The sequence below is a fragment of the Thecamonas trahens genome (assembly GCF_000142905.1).
Source record: "Thecamonas trahens ATCC 50062 unplaced genomic scaffold supercont1.43, whole genome shotgun sequence".
Lineage (NCBI taxonomy): Eukaryota > Apusomonadida > Apusomonadidae > Thecamonas > Thecamonas trahens.
In genome coordinates, this window is record NW_013657637.1 from 28886 (window position 1) to 47303 (window position 18418).

General features: G+C 61.5%; 7 protein-coding genes across 7 annotated transcripts; 4 read left to right on the forward strand and 3 right to left on the reverse strand.

Moving 5' to 3' along the window:
* Positions 1–36: 36 nt before the first annotated feature.
* Positions 37–3706, reverse strand: AMSG_12183 (uncharacterized protein; the record flags this gene model as incomplete). Its single annotated transcript, XM_013899671.1, has 2 exons — positions 37–3310; positions 3690–3706. The coding sequence occupies 2 exons, from the start codon at positions 3704–3706 to the stop codon at positions 166–168; spliced, it is 3162 nt and encodes a 1053-aa protein (XP_013755125.1). The 3' UTR covers positions 37–165.
* A 170-nt stretch (positions 3707–3876) lies between these two features.
* Positions 3877–7028, forward strand: AMSG_12184 (uncharacterized protein; the record flags this gene model as incomplete). Its single annotated transcript, XM_013899672.1, has 3 exons — positions 3877–5097; positions 5795–5832; positions 5927–7028. The coding sequence occupies 3 exons, from the start codon at positions 3877–3879 to the stop codon at positions 7026–7028; spliced, it is 2361 nt and encodes a 786-aa protein (XP_013755126.1).
* A 38-nt stretch (positions 7029–7066) lies between these two features.
* On the reverse strand, positions 7067–9653 carry AMSG_12185 (uncharacterized protein; the record flags this gene model as incomplete). Its single annotated transcript, XM_013899673.1, has 3 exons — positions 7067–7084; positions 7120–7753; positions 7924–9653. The coding sequence occupies 3 exons, from the start codon at positions 9651–9653 to the stop codon at positions 7067–7069; spliced, it is 2382 nt and encodes a 793-aa protein (XP_013755127.1).
* A 614-nt stretch (positions 9654–10267) lies between these two features.
* Positions 10268–12231, reverse strand: AMSG_08593 (uncharacterized protein; the record flags this gene model as incomplete). The annotated part of the gene is made up of 2 exons (XM_013899576.1): positions 10268–11069; positions 11099–12231. The coding sequence occupies 2 exons, from the start codon at positions 12229–12231 to the stop codon at positions 10268–10270; spliced, it is 1935 nt and encodes a 644-aa protein (XP_013755030.1).
* Positions 12232–12941: 710 nt separating this feature from the next.
* On the forward strand, positions 12942–14723 carry AMSG_08594 (uncharacterized protein; the record flags this gene model as incomplete). The annotated part of the gene is made up of 2 exons (XM_013899577.1): positions 12942–13016; positions 13182–14723. The coding sequence occupies 2 exons, from the start codon at positions 12942–12944 to the stop codon at positions 14721–14723; spliced, it is 1617 nt and encodes a 538-aa protein (XP_013755031.1).
* Positions 14724–15539: 816 nt separating this feature from the next.
* On the forward strand, positions 15540–17118 carry AMSG_08595 (uncharacterized protein; the record flags this gene model as incomplete). Its single annotated transcript, XM_013899578.1, has 3 exons — positions 15540–16303; positions 16342–17025; positions 17112–17118. The coding sequence occupies 3 exons, from the start codon at positions 15540–15542 to the stop codon at positions 17116–17118; spliced, it is 1455 nt and encodes a 484-aa protein (XP_013755032.1).
* Positions 17119–17283: 165 nt separating this feature from the next.
* On the forward strand, positions 17284–18110 carry AMSG_12186 (uncharacterized protein; the record flags this gene model as incomplete). Its single annotated transcript, XM_013899674.1, has 3 exons — positions 17284–17642; positions 17716–17905; positions 18000–18110. The coding sequence occupies 3 exons, from the start codon at positions 17284–17286 to the stop codon at positions 18108–18110; spliced, it is 660 nt and encodes a 219-aa protein (XP_013755128.1).
* Between the last annotated feature and the right edge of the window lie 308 nt (positions 18111–18418).

The window sequence follows — 18418 nt, forward strand, 5'->3', positions numbered from 1 at the left end:
CGAGGGTGAGACCGACGCGCCTTTCCACTTCCGCACCACCTTCCTCCCGCAGGAGGACGCCATCGAAAAGGTCATCGAGCGCTTCTCTGACTTCCACCTTGCGTTCATTGACGAGTTTGGCGGACACGAGGATCTCTAGATTTACGTCGAGTAAAGGCCACGGCACTACGACGAGTCCGAGTACGAGGCCGAGGCAAAGGTGTACTCGTCCGAGCCGGACGTGAACGACGAGCCAAGCGACGGCTCCGAGTCGATGTCCGAGACGTCAAGCGAGTCGACGAGCTTGGAGCGGTGGAAGTCGCGCGGGGCGAGGAGGGCCGGATGCGGGTCATCGGCGTCGACAATCTCCTCCATCCGCGCGTAGAGCTTGTCCATGAGGCGGCGCGAAAAGTAGGACCAGACGCCGATCTCGCGGAGAAGGTACTCGAGGTCCTCCTGGTCGAGCGGGTGGTAGGCGATGGCCGTCGGGTTGGCAGGGTTCAGGTACTCGTCGGCTTCCTCAAAGGCCGAGAACGACGAGTTGTTGGCCCACAGGTCGTGCCAAAAGACAAACCAGACGGCGTTGCCGGGGTGGGCGTCGAAGAACCGCAGTCGCTCGTAGAGGAGGCGGAGGCCGGTGGCGTGGCGCTCCGGAAGAGTGCGAAGAAGCTCGTTCTGCTCGTAGTTGCGGAGGTAGGCCACGAGATTCTTGTACGGCACGTACGACGAGTTGTAGATGTGGTAGTGAAACTCGTACGAGAGCGTGGAGGCCTTGTGGCGGAACTCGTTGAGCCAGTGCCGCCGGTAGTCGTGGAAGGCCCGGAGCACCTTCTTGTGCCGCGGCTTCCAGATGGCCTGGTTGTCGACGTGGTAGAGGAGCCGCTGGATCTTCTTGGTCTCCTCAAACTCGTTGCGCTTGTTGTGGCCAAAGTCCGTGTCGCGGAGGAGAAGCGGCTCATCGGTCCAGTGGCCGCCTGCGTCGTCGTCGCCCTCGCCGTCTTGGTAAGCAATGGTAAAGCCAAAGCCCTCGGACATGTTGAGGATGGCGCCGTCCGAGGTCTGGAACGGGTTCTTGCGCTTGTATCCGGTGATGCGGAGCTTGCCGCGGCGGAACTTAAAGTCGACAAAGACCTTGAAGCGCTTGGTCGTCGACCCGCGCCGCTCCTCCTTCCACTTCTGGATGCGGGCCTTGTGGAAAAAGTACACAATCTTGCCGTCGAGGGCCCGGATGCGGGTCCGGAGGTACCGGCGACGCATGATTTCCGAGAACCGATTCTGGTCGATAAACTCGCGGAGGCGGGCCTGCTCGCGGAGGAACACATGGTCGTCGTCGTCGTCATACACCATGACGACCGTAAAGGGGAACGGCAGGGCGTAGGCGCGACCAAAGCAAGTGAACGAGTCGAGCTCGCCGTCCTCGGGCATGCCCTCGTAGTACACGTCGAGGCCGACAATGTACTTGAGCACGTCGTGCTGGATCTGGAGCGCGCTGTCCGAGTTGGAGTCGAGCACGGCGTGCTCATAGGCATGGAAGCCGACAACCTCGACAATGCGCTTGTTCTCAAAGTGCCGCTCACCGACGGTACCCTGAAAGTTCTGCAGGTACGGCGCAGTGTCGGCGGCTGTAATGTCCGACTGCTTGGCGGCGGCATCGGCAAAGAGCGATGCGCTGGCCGGGCGCGCAGCGCGGCCGTCCGACTCTGACGTCGACGAGTACGAGTCAGAGGCTTCGCGGATGGCTCGCTTGGTGTTGGTCACCGAAGGCTGGGCAAATGCCCACTTTTGTGACTCGGGCGGCTTGAACTCGTCATGAACCATGAAAAGCCCGTCCCAGAACTCGTGCCAGATCCGCTGCTTGCGGGCGGTGAGGAGGTTGAGCGAGGGCGAAAAGAACAGGTCCCGCGAGGGTTTGCGCGGGTCAGGCGTAAAGGTCAGCATCTTGAACGTGTTCTTGCAGCACTTGGCAAAAAACGAGACGCCGGTAAAGAAGAGCAGCGCCATGAAGAGCAGGTTGAGGACATGGAGGACGTTGAGGACAATGCCCCAATTGGACTCGTCCCACACGTCAAAGACAAGAATGAAGCCGATGAACGCCGTGAGGACCGAGGTCACACGCCCGCAGCGATCAATAAGATCGTTCTCGCGGAGGAGGAACGGCGAGATGCGGAAGGCAACGGCAGCAAAGACAACCATGACGAGGAGAACGCCCGAGATCTGGATCACCTGCAGCGCGCGCGATTGGCCCTCGTAGATGGCGTTGTTGCGCGAGAGAGTGATGATGAGGACGGCAAGCATGAGCTTGACACCCATGATGATGACCTTGTAGTGGGCCCACGACCGCTCGTAGCCGTAGTAGAGGAACGAGTACGGGGTCTTGTCGCGCCTGAGCTCGTTGCGGTAGACCGTCTTGCGGAGCGCGTACGGCACGCGGTGGCCTTCGGCGTTGTAGATGCGCGGAATGGGCTTGTACGACTGGATGAGGAGGTAGCAGGCGACAGGAAGGCCGATGGAGATGATGACGAACATGACGACGGCAGCAACAATGTACATGATGTGCTGGACCGAGTAGCACGAGTCAAACGCAGTGATCCACTCCGAGTCGCACACCATGATGCGGAGAGCAACCTCGGTACACGGCATGAAGAGCGTGGTGAGGATGGTGAGCACAATCTGGACCGTCAACCGCTTGCGCTTAGACGAGTCGACCCAGTGGCGGGCCTCGAGGCCCTCGCGGATGTCGTCGGTGGTGACCCGGGCGCGGACAATGGTCGAGAAGAGCGAGATGGAGAAGAGAAAGAGGAACCAAAACCAGATGTTCTGGACAACAGACGGCTCGACGGTGATGAGGTCGGGCAGCGTGAGCGAGAAGACACGAAAGATGGAGCCAAAGAACTCGCGGAACGAGTCGGGCCACTCAATGCCGGCAAAGAAGAGGCCGATGATCTGGAAAAAGTCCCGGAACAAGTCGAACTTGACGGCAAAGTCAAAGTTACCAAACGAGCTCGTCGCTGCTCCAACGCCCTCCACCATCTTGATCAAGTTCTTCTTGCCCACATCATACGCTGCTGCCGACTCTGCCCAAGCCACATCAGCCTTGTCTTGCACAGCCTCTGACTCGAGATAATCCTTGACATCATTGGCCTTTGAAATAAAAGCCACTTTGCCAGCCCTCAATGCATGCTTGCCAACTCTCAGGCCTTCACCACCACCCGCTGCCACTTCAGAGCCAAGCGAGAGTGCCTCCGAGCCAGCAGACGAGCCAAGCGAGAGTGCCTCAGAACCCAGTGACTCTGCCTCGGAGAGCATGTCGTACGTGTAGTCCGACATGGGGCTATGGAGAGGGGAGGGGGGGGAGGGGGGGTAGTGGGGGTGCAAGTGGAGTGGTGTGTGTGCCTGGGTGTGCGGGAGCGGAGGACGGGAGGAGGGGTGTCAGCTGGTTCTGGGAATGGTCCGGGGGAGGGAGGGGGTCAGACCACACGGAACAGAGGGCAAGGGGTGATGAGGGAGGGGTTTTTTTTGTTCGGGGAATGAGAGGGGTAGGTGTGTGGGGGGTGATGAGGATGGTGGGGGTGGAGAGGGGGGGTGATCGCTTGCTCAGATTGAAGCTCTCGCTGATTGAGGTGATCGTCGTGATGATGGAGATAGAAGGATCAGATTTCGATCAAGGGTGTATGGGATGGAGAGAGGATAGAGGGTGCACAGCAATGGACAAGAAGCACTTGCGCATGAGAGGAGAGGGAGGAGGAGGGGGGGAGGAGGGTGATCGGCGCGGCCGGTAGCTCGTGTGAGGCCTCCCGTCTGGCCAAACATGGAGGGATCCCGCCTCTCCAGTCACACCGCCGGAGTAAGACGGAGTACACCTCACGTTGGCACAGGAGTAGTAGGGAAGGCTTTGCCATGGCAGCAGCTGCTTGGGGTGTGTCGTCGGAAGGAGCGCGCGTTCGTGAGAATGACGTCGAGTTTCTGACCCTGTTGTGGAGCTTGAGCAATGACGAGCTGATGGCACTCTCCAATCTGAAGATACAGTACTACGACCAAGCGGCACCTGTGCCGAGCTCAAACTACGACTTTCTCAAAGTGCTCATGGCTTGCAAGTGGAGCGTCGACCTCGCTTTGACAAAAATCCCCATCTACATTGGCCTTCGCGATCGGTTGGGCCTCTCAGCTCGGCTAGCTCTAGATCCGCTGCTGCCCGTCCTGGCCACCGGTCGCTATCAGCTGCAGGGCACCGATCGCGATGGTCACCCGGTGCTGTATGTGGCGGCGGCAACTTATGTGCCGGCAGAAACTGTGCTGGATGATGAGATCCGTGCCATCGTGTTTCTGCTCGAGTACGCGTGGAGGACAAACCCGGCGGCTGGTCGCCACGGCATCACGGTCGTCGTCGACCTCAGCGGTGCCCGAGTGCGGGCAAACTTTGACAAGGACGCCGGCCGCGAGCTCGTCATGACGCTGCAGAGTGCGTATCCGATGCGGGTCCGCCGTGTCGCGCTTGTCAACCCGACGCTCAGCCAGCGGCTGGCCATGCGGTCCATCAAATCGGTGATGAAGGCCGGGCTCCGCGACAAGGTCGAAAAGTACACTCACCAGACGCTGACCAAGATTATTGCGCCCGACCAGCTGCCCGAGCGGTTTGGCGGAAGCCTCAGCTTTTCGTTTGCCCGCTGGCTCAAGTCGCTCCAGCAGCAGGAGGCGCTGCTCAATCCCGGCGCTGTCTCGACCGTCGAGCTCACCCTGCCGGTCGAGTCCGGCAGTCTCGAGGGCGGCGGCGAGGCCGAGGATGCCGAGAACGTCGATGACGCAGACTATGTTGAGCCCGAGTACGTCGACTTTGTGCCGCGGGCATCCGCCGATCCTGAGTACCAGCCGTTTGGGGACGGAGGAGGAGATGTGAGTGCAGACGATGCCGTAAGCGTGGACGCAGGCCTGGATGCGCGCCCAAGCGCCAACGATGGCGACTACGAGCCATTTGCCGTTGGCAGTCCCGAGTACGAAGACTACGTTCCGTCGCCCGTCGCTGATGACGGCGGCGAGTACTCGAGTCACACCGAGTACGACGACGAGCTGGATCTGGAGCCGGACGACTTTGCGTATCCTGAGCTCGAGTACGAGGATTATGTTGGGTAGAGAAGAGCATGTGAATAATCGATGGTCCTGGCCCTTTGTGATGGCTTGGTGAAGAGGGAGGGGTGGGCACGGCCGGGCAGGATGCCTCCACACGCCATCGCCATACCTGCCATCAATGCCCCTGCCATCACCACACTTACCATCACCACACACACCATCACCACACATACCATCACCACACATACCATCACCACACACACCATCACCACACATACCATCACCACACATACCATCACCACACATACCATCACCACACATACCATCACCACACATACCATCAATCCCGCTCCCTCAACCGATAATCGATAGCCAACGTTTGATCACCTCTCCCGCCCCCACCCCCACCACCTCTCCCACCACCACCACCACCACCACCACCACCACCACCACCACCACCACCACCACCCAGGCACACGAGACACGTGGCGAGGATGCAAGGCGAAGCAGGGAGGGTGTCGTCGCAGGTGGACCCTCTCTATCTGGGAGCTATGTACCTCCGACGCAGAGCATACGACGCAGCAGTTGGTGTGGCAAGTGACATGCTCGCGGGAGAAGGAAGGGACCAAGCAGCGTGGTACCTCAAGGCGAGGAGTCTGACGGAGAAGGTGTATATCGATGATACTGATGTGGAGGAGACAGGTCTGGCGGAAGAACTGATGGATGATCGTGCTATGGCTACGGCTCCAAGACCTGGTACTTCATTTGCTGGTCCAAGGACTTCGGCAGGTACCTCAAGAGGGAGACCTCTCTCAGGCTACGCAAGGCCATCCACTTCGGCGAGAGGTTCAACTGCGTCAGGCGCTCGTCCGATGACATCCAGGCCCATTGCTTCTTCTGCAGGGAGGTATGTTCGCCTCAACACTGCTGCTTTCGCAGCAGAGCCGGATGGTCCTTTCATTCCCGTCGACGCCCTCGATCTGCGGAGGTACGCCAAGCGTCAGCACCTGGCCAAGATCCTCTTTGGCTACATCTTGTACGTTGAGAGCAACCCGCTCAAGGCCCTCGAGCTTGCTACCTACGCCCATGAGCGCGCAAAGTTCAAGGACTGGTGGTGGAAGCTCCAGATCGGCAAGTGCTACTACCAGATCGGCCTCCTCCGCGACGCCCAGAAGTTCTACCTCTCCTCGCTCGTCTCGCAAGACATGGTCGAGACATACCTCCACCTCGGCAAGATCTTCTTCCGCCTCGACCAGCCGGCCAAGGCAATCGACACCTACGTCAAGGCCATGACCGTCCACCCGCACGAGCCGTCGCTCGTCATCGGCCTCGCTCGTGTCCACGATGCGCTCGGCGAGACCCAGCGCGCCGTTGCTCTCTACAGAGACGTCCTTCGCATCGATCCGTCCAACATCGAGGCCGCCGCCTCGCTAGGCTCGTACCATTTTTACTCGGACACGCCAGAGATTGCGCTCCGCTACTACCGCCGCCTCCTGCAAATGGGCGTCTACACCACATCCATCTGGAACAACATCGGCCTCTGCTGCTTCTTTGGCCAGCAGTTTGACATGGCCTTGTCGTGCTTTGAGCGCGCCCTTGCCCTCGCCTCGGACGATGACCTCGCCCAGGTCTGGTACAACATCTCGCACGTCGCCCTCGCCACCGGCGACCTCAACCTCGCCTACCAGGCCTGCAAGCTCGCCCTCGCCGCCGACCCTGACCACGCCCAGGCCATCAACAACCTCGGCGTCCTCGAGCTGCTCATGGGCAACGGCCTCTCCGCAAAGACAGAGTTTGTCACCTCGTCCACTCTCGCGCCTTGGCTCACCGTCCCGCACTACAACACCGGCCTCGTCGCCTACAAGCTCGGCGAGTTTGAGGCCGCCTTCAAGGCTGCCAGCGACGCCCTTGCTCTTGACCCCGACCACGCCCCGTCAAAGGCTCTAATGGACTCGCTCTCCAAATCGCTCTCGCGCTCCGTCTAGTCTACTCGCCGCATCTGCACGGCGCCGCTCCCGCCCGCTCACGGACTGCTCCGCTCCTCTCCGCCCACGCCTCGCCGCTCACAGCATGCACCAGCCACGGATCCTCGCTCTCATCCGCAGGGTGCGAGTACTCGAGCCCAAGCTTAGCAAACGTTGCAAGCATGCCCTTGTTCGCTGCCTTGGTCGAGCCGATCACACGCTCTAGGCCCAGCCCAGCCGGCCGCGGCGTAAACGCAAAGTCCAGCACCGCCACCAGCGCCCGCAGCCCGATCCGCTTCCCCCACAGACTTGCGTGGATGGCGATCCCGATCTCGCCGCTCCCGCCCACACCATCTGCTCCAGCCACCAGCGAGAGTGACCGGAAGCCGACCAAGCCCGCGCTAAGGCTGTAGCCCAGCTCGTCGGCCTCCTCCGTCGACGCCACCACCAGCGCCGACGGTGCCGTGTCGACACCAAACGCTGCAAATCCCAAGCTCCCCACGCCGCCTTCAGCTCCGATGCCAAGCTCAAAGTTGCAGCCGGTGCCATCACCATATGCCGCCACATCATGCATCCGTCGAGCAGCTGCATCGTCGCAGGAAAACATGCCGTCTTTGCAAATGTGATTGAGATGGGCCATGGTCGTCGTGTCGGCAAAGGTAGCCACCACACGGACGTCCGAGTCCTCAGGCAGCGGGCCTCGCAGGACAAGCTCAGGCGACCACGCCCCGCAATGGGTACACTTGCTCGAAGCGGGTACTCTCAGTCTCGTTGGTCTCTCCCCGCGTCCAAGCTCGACGTCAGGAGAGGCCATGCTGTCGTCGATGTCTGCCATGAGCCGCAGAGAGAGGAGTCGGCGCGGGGGGGGGGGGGGGGGGGGGGACGGCACAGAGTTTAGCTTTGGTGTTGTGACTACGATTGCCGCCAGAGATGGAGATCGGGCTCCAGAGTGGTGAGGAGGGTGTAGATCTGGTGCGAGAGTGCAGGGCCGAGGGCTGAGCGGGATCGAGAGCGGGCGGATGACACGGTAGACGAGACGTGGATGGAGGCGAGAAGCGAAGCCTTGTCGGCATCGGAGAGGTCGCGCCGCTCGTAGTGGACAAGCAGCGAGTTGAGGGTGGGGTAGACCCGGGCAATGGCTAGTGCCACCGGCTTGCTCACCCGTGGAATCTGCATCAGCATCGAGATCCAGATCTCGCTCGGCTTGCGCGACTTGGACACCGTCGAGGCGTCGAGATGCAGGCCGAGCGCGGCGAGCGCGTACGGCGGCGCTTGATGCGCCGAGTTGGCCACGTGCCGGAAAAAGTGCCGGAGGAGAAAGGCCAGCGCACCGCGGGTCCCGGTCTGCTGCACCGTGACTTGAAGCTCGAGCTCGATCGCCACAACCGCCGCTTGGATTTGCGCTCCACTCGGCCGCGGGTAGCGCGGGCCGCCTGGCACGGGCGGGGGACCAACGGCCAGGTACGCTCGCGGCCTCGACGGGTACGCCCGCACGAGCTCACGGCACGCGTTCAGAAGCGTGCCCGCCAGCACATGGCGGCAGAACTCGCCGTGCCCGAGGTACTTGAGGACGCAAGGCGTCGGCTCAATCACCACATCGTGAGCTACAGCCACATGCTCGCCGCGCCGTTGGATGTACTCCGCTGCGGCCTCATCTTCGCCCGCTAGCCGCCGTGCCACCACCTCCCGGTCGCACACCACGCATCCGCCCACGCCAAGCGGCTCGTATCGGGCCGGTATCGTCTCCAGTCCAGGCACAGACTCGGCAAGCTCCGCCAGCACCCGATCCATGACCTCCACAAACTCGTCGTCGCCCAGCAGCTGGTCGTCCAGCAACACCTGCAGCTCGCTCAGCGCGTCGGCCTCGGGCACGTTGACACGCGACGAGTTGGCACGCACCAACTGCGCCGCCACCTCGCGCTCCGCCCGGCTCGGCGGGCGATCCGCAGGCGCTTCCTGCTCCTGCTCCCGTTTCCGCTTCCGCTTCCGCTTGTTGCCCGGCGTCGTCGTTGACAGAGACGACGCCGCACGCCGCGCCGGAACCGCCGCCGCCAACGCCGTAGACCCCACAGGCTGCGACCGCGGCGGCGAGAACGAGATGCTTGATGACGACTCAGACGACCCACACTCGTTCGAGCCGTTCGAGCGCATTGGTGTGAAATGCGCGACTCGCCGCGAGCCGTCGACAAACGTGTCGTCGTCATCGTCGCCGTCATTGTCGCCGTCCAGCACAATTACCGGCGCCGAGCTGCTCTCTCTCGTTGTGCAAGCCGGTTCAGCCCGTGGTGACTGCGACTGTAATGGCTGCCACTCAGCGTAGAACGCGTCCAGCTCGGCGTAGTCGTCGCCGACCACCGCCAACTCTGCACCAACCCCACCAGCACCCGACCGGGTCGAGCTCAGGCTCTCGTTGTCTCCGCCCTCGGAACTTGCCACCAGATCAACCACCGCAGACTGCGACCGTAGAGGCGCGGCAAACTCAGGCGTGCACGCCCGATCAACCTCCGACTCCACTGCTTCCGTCTCCTCGGACAAAAGCAAGCCATCACCATCGCCATCGCCGCCAGACTCTGTCTCGACATCATCGCCGTTGCTGCAACGTACCCTCCGTGTCACAAACTCCTCCTCAGAGTTATCACTCGCCATGCGCCTTGCTCCTGCACGAGTTGACGACACCGACATTGCGGTGGCCGTCGACGATCCCATGCCCGACCTGATCGATGAGCCCGTTCCCAACCTGCCCGCCGACGACGTGATCGATGACGACATGATTGCTGTTGTTGCCGTCGTTCCTGCTGTTGCGGTTGTTGTGGCTGCTGCTGCTGGTGTGGATATTGTCCTTGGTTGTGGAGGATCGGGCGACGAGTCGGGCGAGATCGAGAGCGAGAGCGAAATGGAGAGCGAAGACGAAGACAAAGGCACAGACGAGGTCGGCGACAAGGGCAAGCGGGCCGAGACGGAAAAGGCTCGAGACGACGGTAAGCCTGCTTGGCTACGCTCCCGAGGTGGTGGCGGGGAGAAGGTAAGGTCCACCACCTGGGACATGACGGACACCCTGGTCTAAGCAGTTGTGCTCGTGGTAGAGACGTGCGCTGGTGCTGCAGCTGCTCCCTCCGCTCTAATCGCGCCGAGCGAGTCGCCGCCGCATTTGGGTCGGCCAAAGCGACGGCGGCTTTGCGGACGACGACCTGCTATCATTGCAAGTTTAGCTTCGATACGGTTCGAGTTGGTGGAGACAACATGGGCATAATCAAGTTCTTTCACTGTGTAGGAAAGAGTGTGTCTGACTCGTCGATGAGCATGCGGGTGATGGCCACCGCGGTCTGCGACATGGCCATGATGGCGGTCATGTCGGTCGAGTCAAGTCGGACGAGATTCGGGCCAATGACAAGGGCCAGATTCTCTGCGGGCATGCTGTTGGCAGGCGTCTGAGCGAGTCGGCGCAGAAACGGGACGAGTTGTGCGAGTGTGGAAAAGTGCCGCGCGGAGAACTGGGCGAGGGCGGCCTCGACAGCCTCGATCCGCTGTGCCGACCCGGCGCCGAGGCCGACGGCGGTGTGGAGGTCGCCGACGAGTGCGCCTGGGATGAGCGGCTCGGCGAGCTCGCGGAGAAAGAGCTTGAGAACGGCTGCGGCAAGCGCAGCGTCGCGCAGCGGCTCGAACGGGAACGGCCGCCCGCACTCGTAGCAAGCACGGATGAGCTTGATCTCGCGGGCGTTGGCCGAGACCCGAAAAATGCCCTCGGTGTCGCGATGCTGTGGGGTGTCGAGAAAGGCGATTGCGTCCTCGACGAGCACGGGTGCGGCGGAGCCCCAAACGTCGTCGGTCATAGCGTCGAGCCGGGCGCCAAAGACACACGACGACGACGCAATGAGCTGATCGAGCGAGAGCGGCGGCGAGCGCGAGCGGAGCATGCTCCACCCACGACGCTCGCTGCCGCCGCCGGCCATCTTTCCGGCCAGGACCGCCATGGCGTGGACGCGCTCTTCGAGAGCAGCGCGCGCCTCGCTAGGTGAGAGGCCGACAACATTGAGCGGCAGCAGTAGCGCCAGTTGATCATAGCTCCGCGCCGTCTGCACCTTTTGAAGAACTTGGCCTTGGCCACCGATCGCAGAAATGTGAGCGTCGCCCGTGCAAGCCGCGAGGGCTTGAACATGACCACCGCTTTGACGTTCTTGCGCGCCCGATACGGAAAGCGAGCGTACCACGCCCGCATGTGCTTAAAGCTGATTTTGGTCGACGTGCTGGCCTCAGAGTCATCGCCTTCAGTCTCACCGCCGTTCGGCAGAATCAGCAGCCGATACGAAGCGTCAAAGAGTGGCGCTAGAACCGAGATGGAGTGCAGATAAACTGCGTCCGGGTCGCCGACCGTGGCAGCGCGTGCCATGTCAAAGACGCCAAGCGGTGATCCGTACACTTCACCCGCCATTGGTGTCTCTGCCGTCGCCATCGTGGCGCCGTCAACGATGCGCACAAACGCGGCGCTGGCGATGGAGGCCACGTCCGCTGGATCGCGAGCACGCGCGCGTGTCAGGTCTTCCTCAAACGCCGCCTCGCGCGCTTTGGCCTCCTCGGTCAAATCGGCCTCTGACGGCGACGCAAACCCGTCCTCTACCACCACAAACCCGTCGCTGCCCGAACTCCCGTTGCGGGCCCGCGCCGGTGCAGTGTCTTCTACAGACGGCCCACTCTGCAACGCGTTCGAGCTGCTGCTGAGCTGGGCAACAACAGCGCGTGCCTCGATCTGGCCGTCAGCGGCAGAACCAGCAGTGGTTGATCGGCTTTCGGCCGCATTGGCGTGAGCATGACCGAAGTGAGCAGAGCCAGCGTGAGCAGAGCTAGCCTGAGCAGGGCCAATCCGAGCAGAGTCTGTATGGCCATCTCTAGCGTTGGTTACGCCAACAGTGCCTCCGCCGCCGGCGCCATCCCCACCCAAGACACTCGTGCCATCACCGCCAGCACCATTCCCGCCATCTCCACCACGATTGGAACGGCCCTCCATCTCATTGCCCATACCCATGCCCATATCGGTTCCCATGTCCTTGTCAACGCCCATGCTCATACCCATGCCTGCGTCTGTGACTGTGACCTCCGCGTCCATCATCGGCTCCGACCTGGCCGCCACCGCCGCCGCCGTCGCCGTCACCATGCACTCCTTGCGAACCTCCCCAGCACCTGAACTCAACTCAGCATGGACAATGCAAGCCCCGTCAACGTCGACCATGCTCATATACCCTGTCTATTGGTTGCAATTGGAGGGTGTGGGTGTGAGTCAGGTGTGCGCGTCGGCTGTCGCTTCTCGCCTGTCGCGCCGACTGACGATTGGTCTTCGATTTGGCCGGACAAAGGCGGGGCGAGGGTATGGCTATTCAAGTATCCATAACTACATGGATACAAGAGATATGACCGTGGGAATAACGTAGCAAAGAGCTGGAGTATAGCACTCTTGGGATATCTGGGGGGGGACGTTGGAATTGTACGTGATAGGAGTCGGCAACATGACCATCATCACTACCTCCTTGCAGGCAGAGAGCCACTAGCACATACACACAGACACGCATACGCACATCACACACGCGTATACGCTCTCACTCTTGATTGAGCCACATCGTTACATGCCGCCTCATCATCGTGCGCGTGACAACACAATCATCATCTTCTTCTTCTTCAGCAGCAGCAGCGGCAGTAGCAGCAGCAGCAGCATCGGCTACATCACGCACGGCGCACCTGCGCCACATTCACGCTGTCGTCGCCATGATCAGCATCGCCATTCCTCTCGCCTATGTGTCTCCATTTACTCAACAACCACACATCAGCACCCACCATGATCACACCGATCATTGACTCGATCGCACGCACCGCACCGATTCTTCCATTTGCCTCGGCAGCCGACCACTCGACGTAGTCGCCCACCCCACAGCCATACCCACTGACATGGGCCTGATCAACCTCCCGACCGAGCTCCTCCACGCCATTGCCTATCACACTCAGTTACTTACCATTGCGGATGTGCTCTCTTTGGCATGTTCCTGCTCATCCATGGCCACAGCGCTCCTTGGCGATGACTTTGGCCGGAGACATCTTCGTCGCCTGGCAGGTCCTGCTGCATGTGCCCGCGCGAAGAAGTGGCGGGCAGCGCTGGATGCCTTGACAAGACCCCATCGGCTCATCAAGGTCAACGCATCGCTGCTCACTCAGACACTTGCTGCTGCTATGGTTCACGATGTCGACGCTGGTGTGTGGCAAGATCGTCTCATTGACGCCTGTCTCGCGCATCCCTACTTCCACGTCGGTCACTCGGCCTGCCTCGTCCTCCGCAGGGCCGCCACACTCGGCAATGTCAGGGTCGTTGCCGCCGTGGCCGGTCATCCGGCTGCTGATCTGCGCAAGTGCCGCTCGCAGGCCATCTACGGTGCTGTCGACAACGGTCATGTCGATGTCGTCGCCCTCTTTCCGCACTTTCGAGGCAACGCCTTCCATCCGTTTCCGGTTCACCTCATCGCGCGCGCCATCAGCAAGGGCATTGCCCCGATGGTTCACAAGCTTACCAGCATGGCCTCGCGACACCAGCTTGACAGCGTCCGACTTGTTGTGAAAAGCTCTCTGCTGGGCGCGCCGCGCATGGCGTTCGTCCAAGGCGCTATTGACATTGCGCCTGACGCCATCCGGGCCGTCTTTGAGCACGTCCCCACCGCCACCATCGACGCTGCACTTCCCATGCTCTGCCTCCCTGCCCTGCTCCAAGCCGATGCTGCAGCCATCATGGCTCGTGTTGCTCCGCACCATGCAGCTGTCTTTGCCGCCGCAACATCCGGCAATCTTCCGGCCTTGAGGTGTGCGCTCGACAACGCAAGCGAGGTTACATGCCCGGACCTCCTTGACACCGCCCTGAGCCTGGCCATGGCATGCGGCCATGTAGAGGCGATGGACATGATTGCGGATGTCCTCCCGATGCCTCTGCTGAACATCATTCCCCAGGCGTTGCTCATCGCTGTCGGGCGCAGCCATCTGCGCACCATCGAGCGCTTGGCCGACATCGCTCGACCCGTCTTTACCACCTCTGTCACGGCATCCCTATTCCAGGCAGCTGTGGCCCTCGGCTACATCGAATGCGTTGACTTTTTGATTCAACGTATGGATGCTTGGCACCCGAACAGGTGTTACTCGCACGGGACGCTCGTCGCAGCCGCTATCCGATCTGGCTCGGTCGCCACCTTTGAGCGCGTCTCCAACTTGCCTGACTTCAATACCACCGCTGTCATGCGGGCTGGGCGGGATATGTTCTCGATACTCGTTCGCACAGACGGATATGATATGCTCAATGCGATTGCCGACTTTGCTGCCCGCAACGCCTCGCTTGCCGAGCACACCAACTTCTTCTTCTTCTCCATGACCGTCGCCATGTCCTTTGCCGATTGCGTCGATCGTGGACACGCGCCCGACCTTGCCGCCGTTCTCTCCCGTGCCGCCATCCCGCGTACCGTCTTTACTCGCCTCCTAGCCTCTTTGTTTATCACCGATGTCCAAGCAGCCGCCATCCATGCCGTCCTTGCTCTCTACGACGCCAACAAGCCAAACCTCGACGCCCCCCCGGGCGCCTCATCACCACCGGGCGCATCGACATCAACGACTTCTCGACCCATCCAAAAGTCCCGCAAACGCAACAAGCGCAAGCGCGGTCAAGCTCAAGACTCGCCAGAAGTAACGCAGTGGTGACAACCATCAGCCTCGATCCAGCTCGGACTACCGTCTGCCAACTGCAACGCGCAGAGCACTGACTGGTACAGCCCTCATCGTCACCATCAACGTCAACAGCACCATCATCACACGTCCGCTGGATGCGATGTCCCCTCCTTGGCTTCATCATGTTGTGCTGTGCTGAGCACGTGCCCGGCAGAGCTGCAATTGCGAGCTGCCAACCGTGGCAACCACGCGGTGACCACTCCACCTCCCCCACCAACGCACAGCGCCATCCCCACCAACATGAACAGGAGCAAGAAAGTCACCCAACCTCATCTAGTCATCCTTACTATTGCCCTTGTCCTCTCATGTGGCCTCTGTGACGAACCGGTCGAGCTCTATCTCCCTTGCTCAACCGCCGCGGCTCCGGCTATGCCTTTTCCCCGCTTTTCGCTTCCGCTAGTCTCCAACGACGGCGGTTCCTTATCACCTTTGTGCCTCGCGGGCGATCCGTCAAAATTTTATGCGTATTGTGGCTGGCAACCAACGCCGGTTTTCTCGGCACACTCGTTCGTCAATGCCTCCTCTCCACCAGCAGTACTAGCAGGTCCTGAACTCTTGCCCAAAGCAGACACCGTTGGCCCGTTTCTCACTGCTCATCTCAATGCGGATCCATGGATCGATCTCGTTGTGGCAGTGTCGGGCCAAGACACGAACGAGTTGGGCTGCTCCTTGTGGTGGTTGGCGGGCACCGACGATCCGCTCTCCTTTGCTGCGCCTGCGAGGCTCACTCTTGATACCCCGCCGTATCCTATCAGTTGCAATCGCGCCACCCGGCCTTCGCTTCTGCGCATGCCGTCGCCGGACGGGGGAAACTTTCCGCTCACTATGATATCCACCTTCACCACCCTCGACCAGTCTGTCTCGCTCAACGCCATCACGCTCGACGGGCCGATGCCGACAACGCCCAAGCTGCGAGTCCTCGACACCGTCCCCGACTCTTTCGGATTTAACGCCCTTGTTGCCGCCATCGCGCCCAACATTGTCGCCTTCGCTCCGCTCAACACGATCCGTCTCGTCTCACTCGCTCTCCCGCCGGCCTTTCCGCCGACGGTCTTGCCGCTGCCGAGCGAGCGTATTGCCAACGATTCCCAGCTCGTCGCGCTCACCTCGGCCGACGTCAACAACGATGGAATCATTGACCTCATCCTCAGCTGCAAGACTGTATCTGCCGCCCATGCGTCCGTTGTTGTCGCTATCGCCAAGCTTGGAGCCCCTCTTTCGTGGCGCTTTGCCGTTGTCAGCAGCCCTGTCACTCCAGTCTCGATAGCCGTCTGGCGGAGCCCCACATCTACCGAGCCATCTGCATCGCTCGTCTGGCTCTCCGCTATCCAGCCTGGTGTTGATAACTTCAACTTTGAGCTCTTTGCCATGCGCTTTGATCCAACAACCATGACACCTTCGGCCCTCACCGAGCTCTCGCCACTCGACGACGCGGGAGAGGCCACCAGCGCTGCGCTTGTTGTCTCGCCCTCGACCGACCCAGGTGCCTTTGGCTCTATCATTGTTGCGCGCGTCGTGGTCGAATCAGCTACTTCGGCAAGTAGCGGTGCCTCGTATCTCGTTGCCCCGCCTGCCTCCCCGCTGCCCGCAGACTCTCCGCATTTGACTCCCTCCCTCCCATCACCTCGTACTCGCACGCCTCCCGCGCCGCCGCAATTGCTGGCCTTGTCAACTCAGACACCGAGCCCGACATCGTCATTATTGACACCCATCATCAAGTCATCACCTTGATCAACAACATCCAGAGCGGCGTGCAAGCCAGCCAGTTCCAGCCCATTCTGGGCCCCACCCTCTCCGAGGACCTTGATTTCGGCACGGGTGCCATCCACATCTCGCTGGCAGACGCAGATGGCGACGGCTCCCAGGACCTCATGCTTACTTGTCTTTCATCGCCTACCTCCACTGGCATCTGGTACCTGCCTAACGCAGGTGGTGGTCAGTGGAACCCACTTGTTAGCCTCGCAACGCTGCCGTTTACCATCATCAACGTTGTTCCCGTCTCCATTCGATCCGCCCTCGCCATCGAGTACATCGTGGCCTTGGACGAGACCAACAACGTCAACTCGCTTGTTTTTGTCTATCAGATCCAGGCCGGCTCGCCCGTCTTTGCCCACTGCTTCCTCCCGCCGGCACTCAACACAACATCTGAGCTCATTGCTCCGCTCCGTCCTCGTCACTCGCCGCTACCCTCGGACTCGGGCATCGTCATCGCCGCGCACTTGGGGTCATCCTCTTATCCTCTCTTCTGGGTCACGCTGGACCAGCTCGGCCATGAGTGCAAATGGAGTAGTACCACGCTGACTGTGCTGCCTGGTCGACCTAGTGCTCTCGTTGCTGGTCCTATCGGGCCTGGTGCGACAGGCGATGACGTCGTCAGCATCATCAATGCCGATAACCATCCCATGCGCGCCACCAGTACGGTCTTCTCGCTCGCCATCATTCGTACCTCGGTCTCGACAACCAACCCGCCAACCCAAGTTACTCCCATCCTTGCCATGGACACCGCGTGCGCCATCATCGCTGGCTTGTTATCATGTCGGTCTTTGGAGGGCCCGGCAACGATGTCGTTCTCGTCTGCGGAGCGCATCTGGTGGTATGGCAGGCTGTCGAGCCGGGAATGCTGGCGCCGGCGCCGCAGCGGATTGCCATCAGCGCCGCTTCTGACAACGGTGAGACCTTGATCTCGCTCGTTGATCTGGACGGGAACGGCTTTCTGGACATCGTTCGTCTCGCTTCAAACGGCTTGCTGCTCTCGCTACAGCTGCCGAATCCGTGGCTGGACAACCCATTTGCCGAGCGCATTGTTCCGCTCCCACCGGCCAACTTCGCCTGCACACAGCCGGGCTCGCTCGCCTGTCTCGCCACCGCCCTCTCGCACGTCTCCAACTGCAGGTCTGACACCGTGGCTCGTTGGTAGTTTCCCACTGATCGCTCCGAGGTGCGACTGGAGCATGTCCTTGCGCAGCGACGATTTGCTGCCGCCGCAGCAGGCGACGGCGCTGACGGTGGACGAGCCGGAGGACGCGGCGCTCGAGGTGTGGGCGCGGCTCGAGACGCCGACGCAGCAGCTGCCGTTCCTCTGGTACCCGCACGCCGACGCGCCGCGGCGGTACAAGGGCGCCGACGTCGAGCCGCCGGGCAAGAAGCCGCTCGCCGTGTGGGAGGTGGCCGATGACGAGGAGGGGGGGGCGCGGCTGCTGCTGTTCGGGACGACGGACAAGATCAAGCGCGGGACGGGACAGCCCGGAGTCCGGCTCGTGCCCGTGCCGGCGATGCAACGAGCTGACGAGCGCACAGCTGGTGGACATCTGCAACGCGGCGTTGTGGTCGCGGGCCGAGTTTATGGCTGTTGGGGGGTAGCTGCGGCGCGGTGTGCGGTGCGGCGCCGGCGATGTGCGCGTCAACATGCTGCGGCGGGTGCAGACGACGCTGCTGCTCGTCGAGCTCGCGCGCGCGCCGCCGTGCTCGTTGTTTGGCTTACACATGCATCGGCGTGGAGTGGACGCGCAGGCGAATGTGGCGCTCGGACACGGTCGACTCGCACACGGTGTTCAACTACATGCTGTGGTGTAGCGACGTGGTCGACGTGGCGGGAGGGGTGGAGGGCGAGGCTGAGGGTGGTGTGGCGCGAGTTGTGGACCACGTGGTGAACGACAGTACGCAGCGTC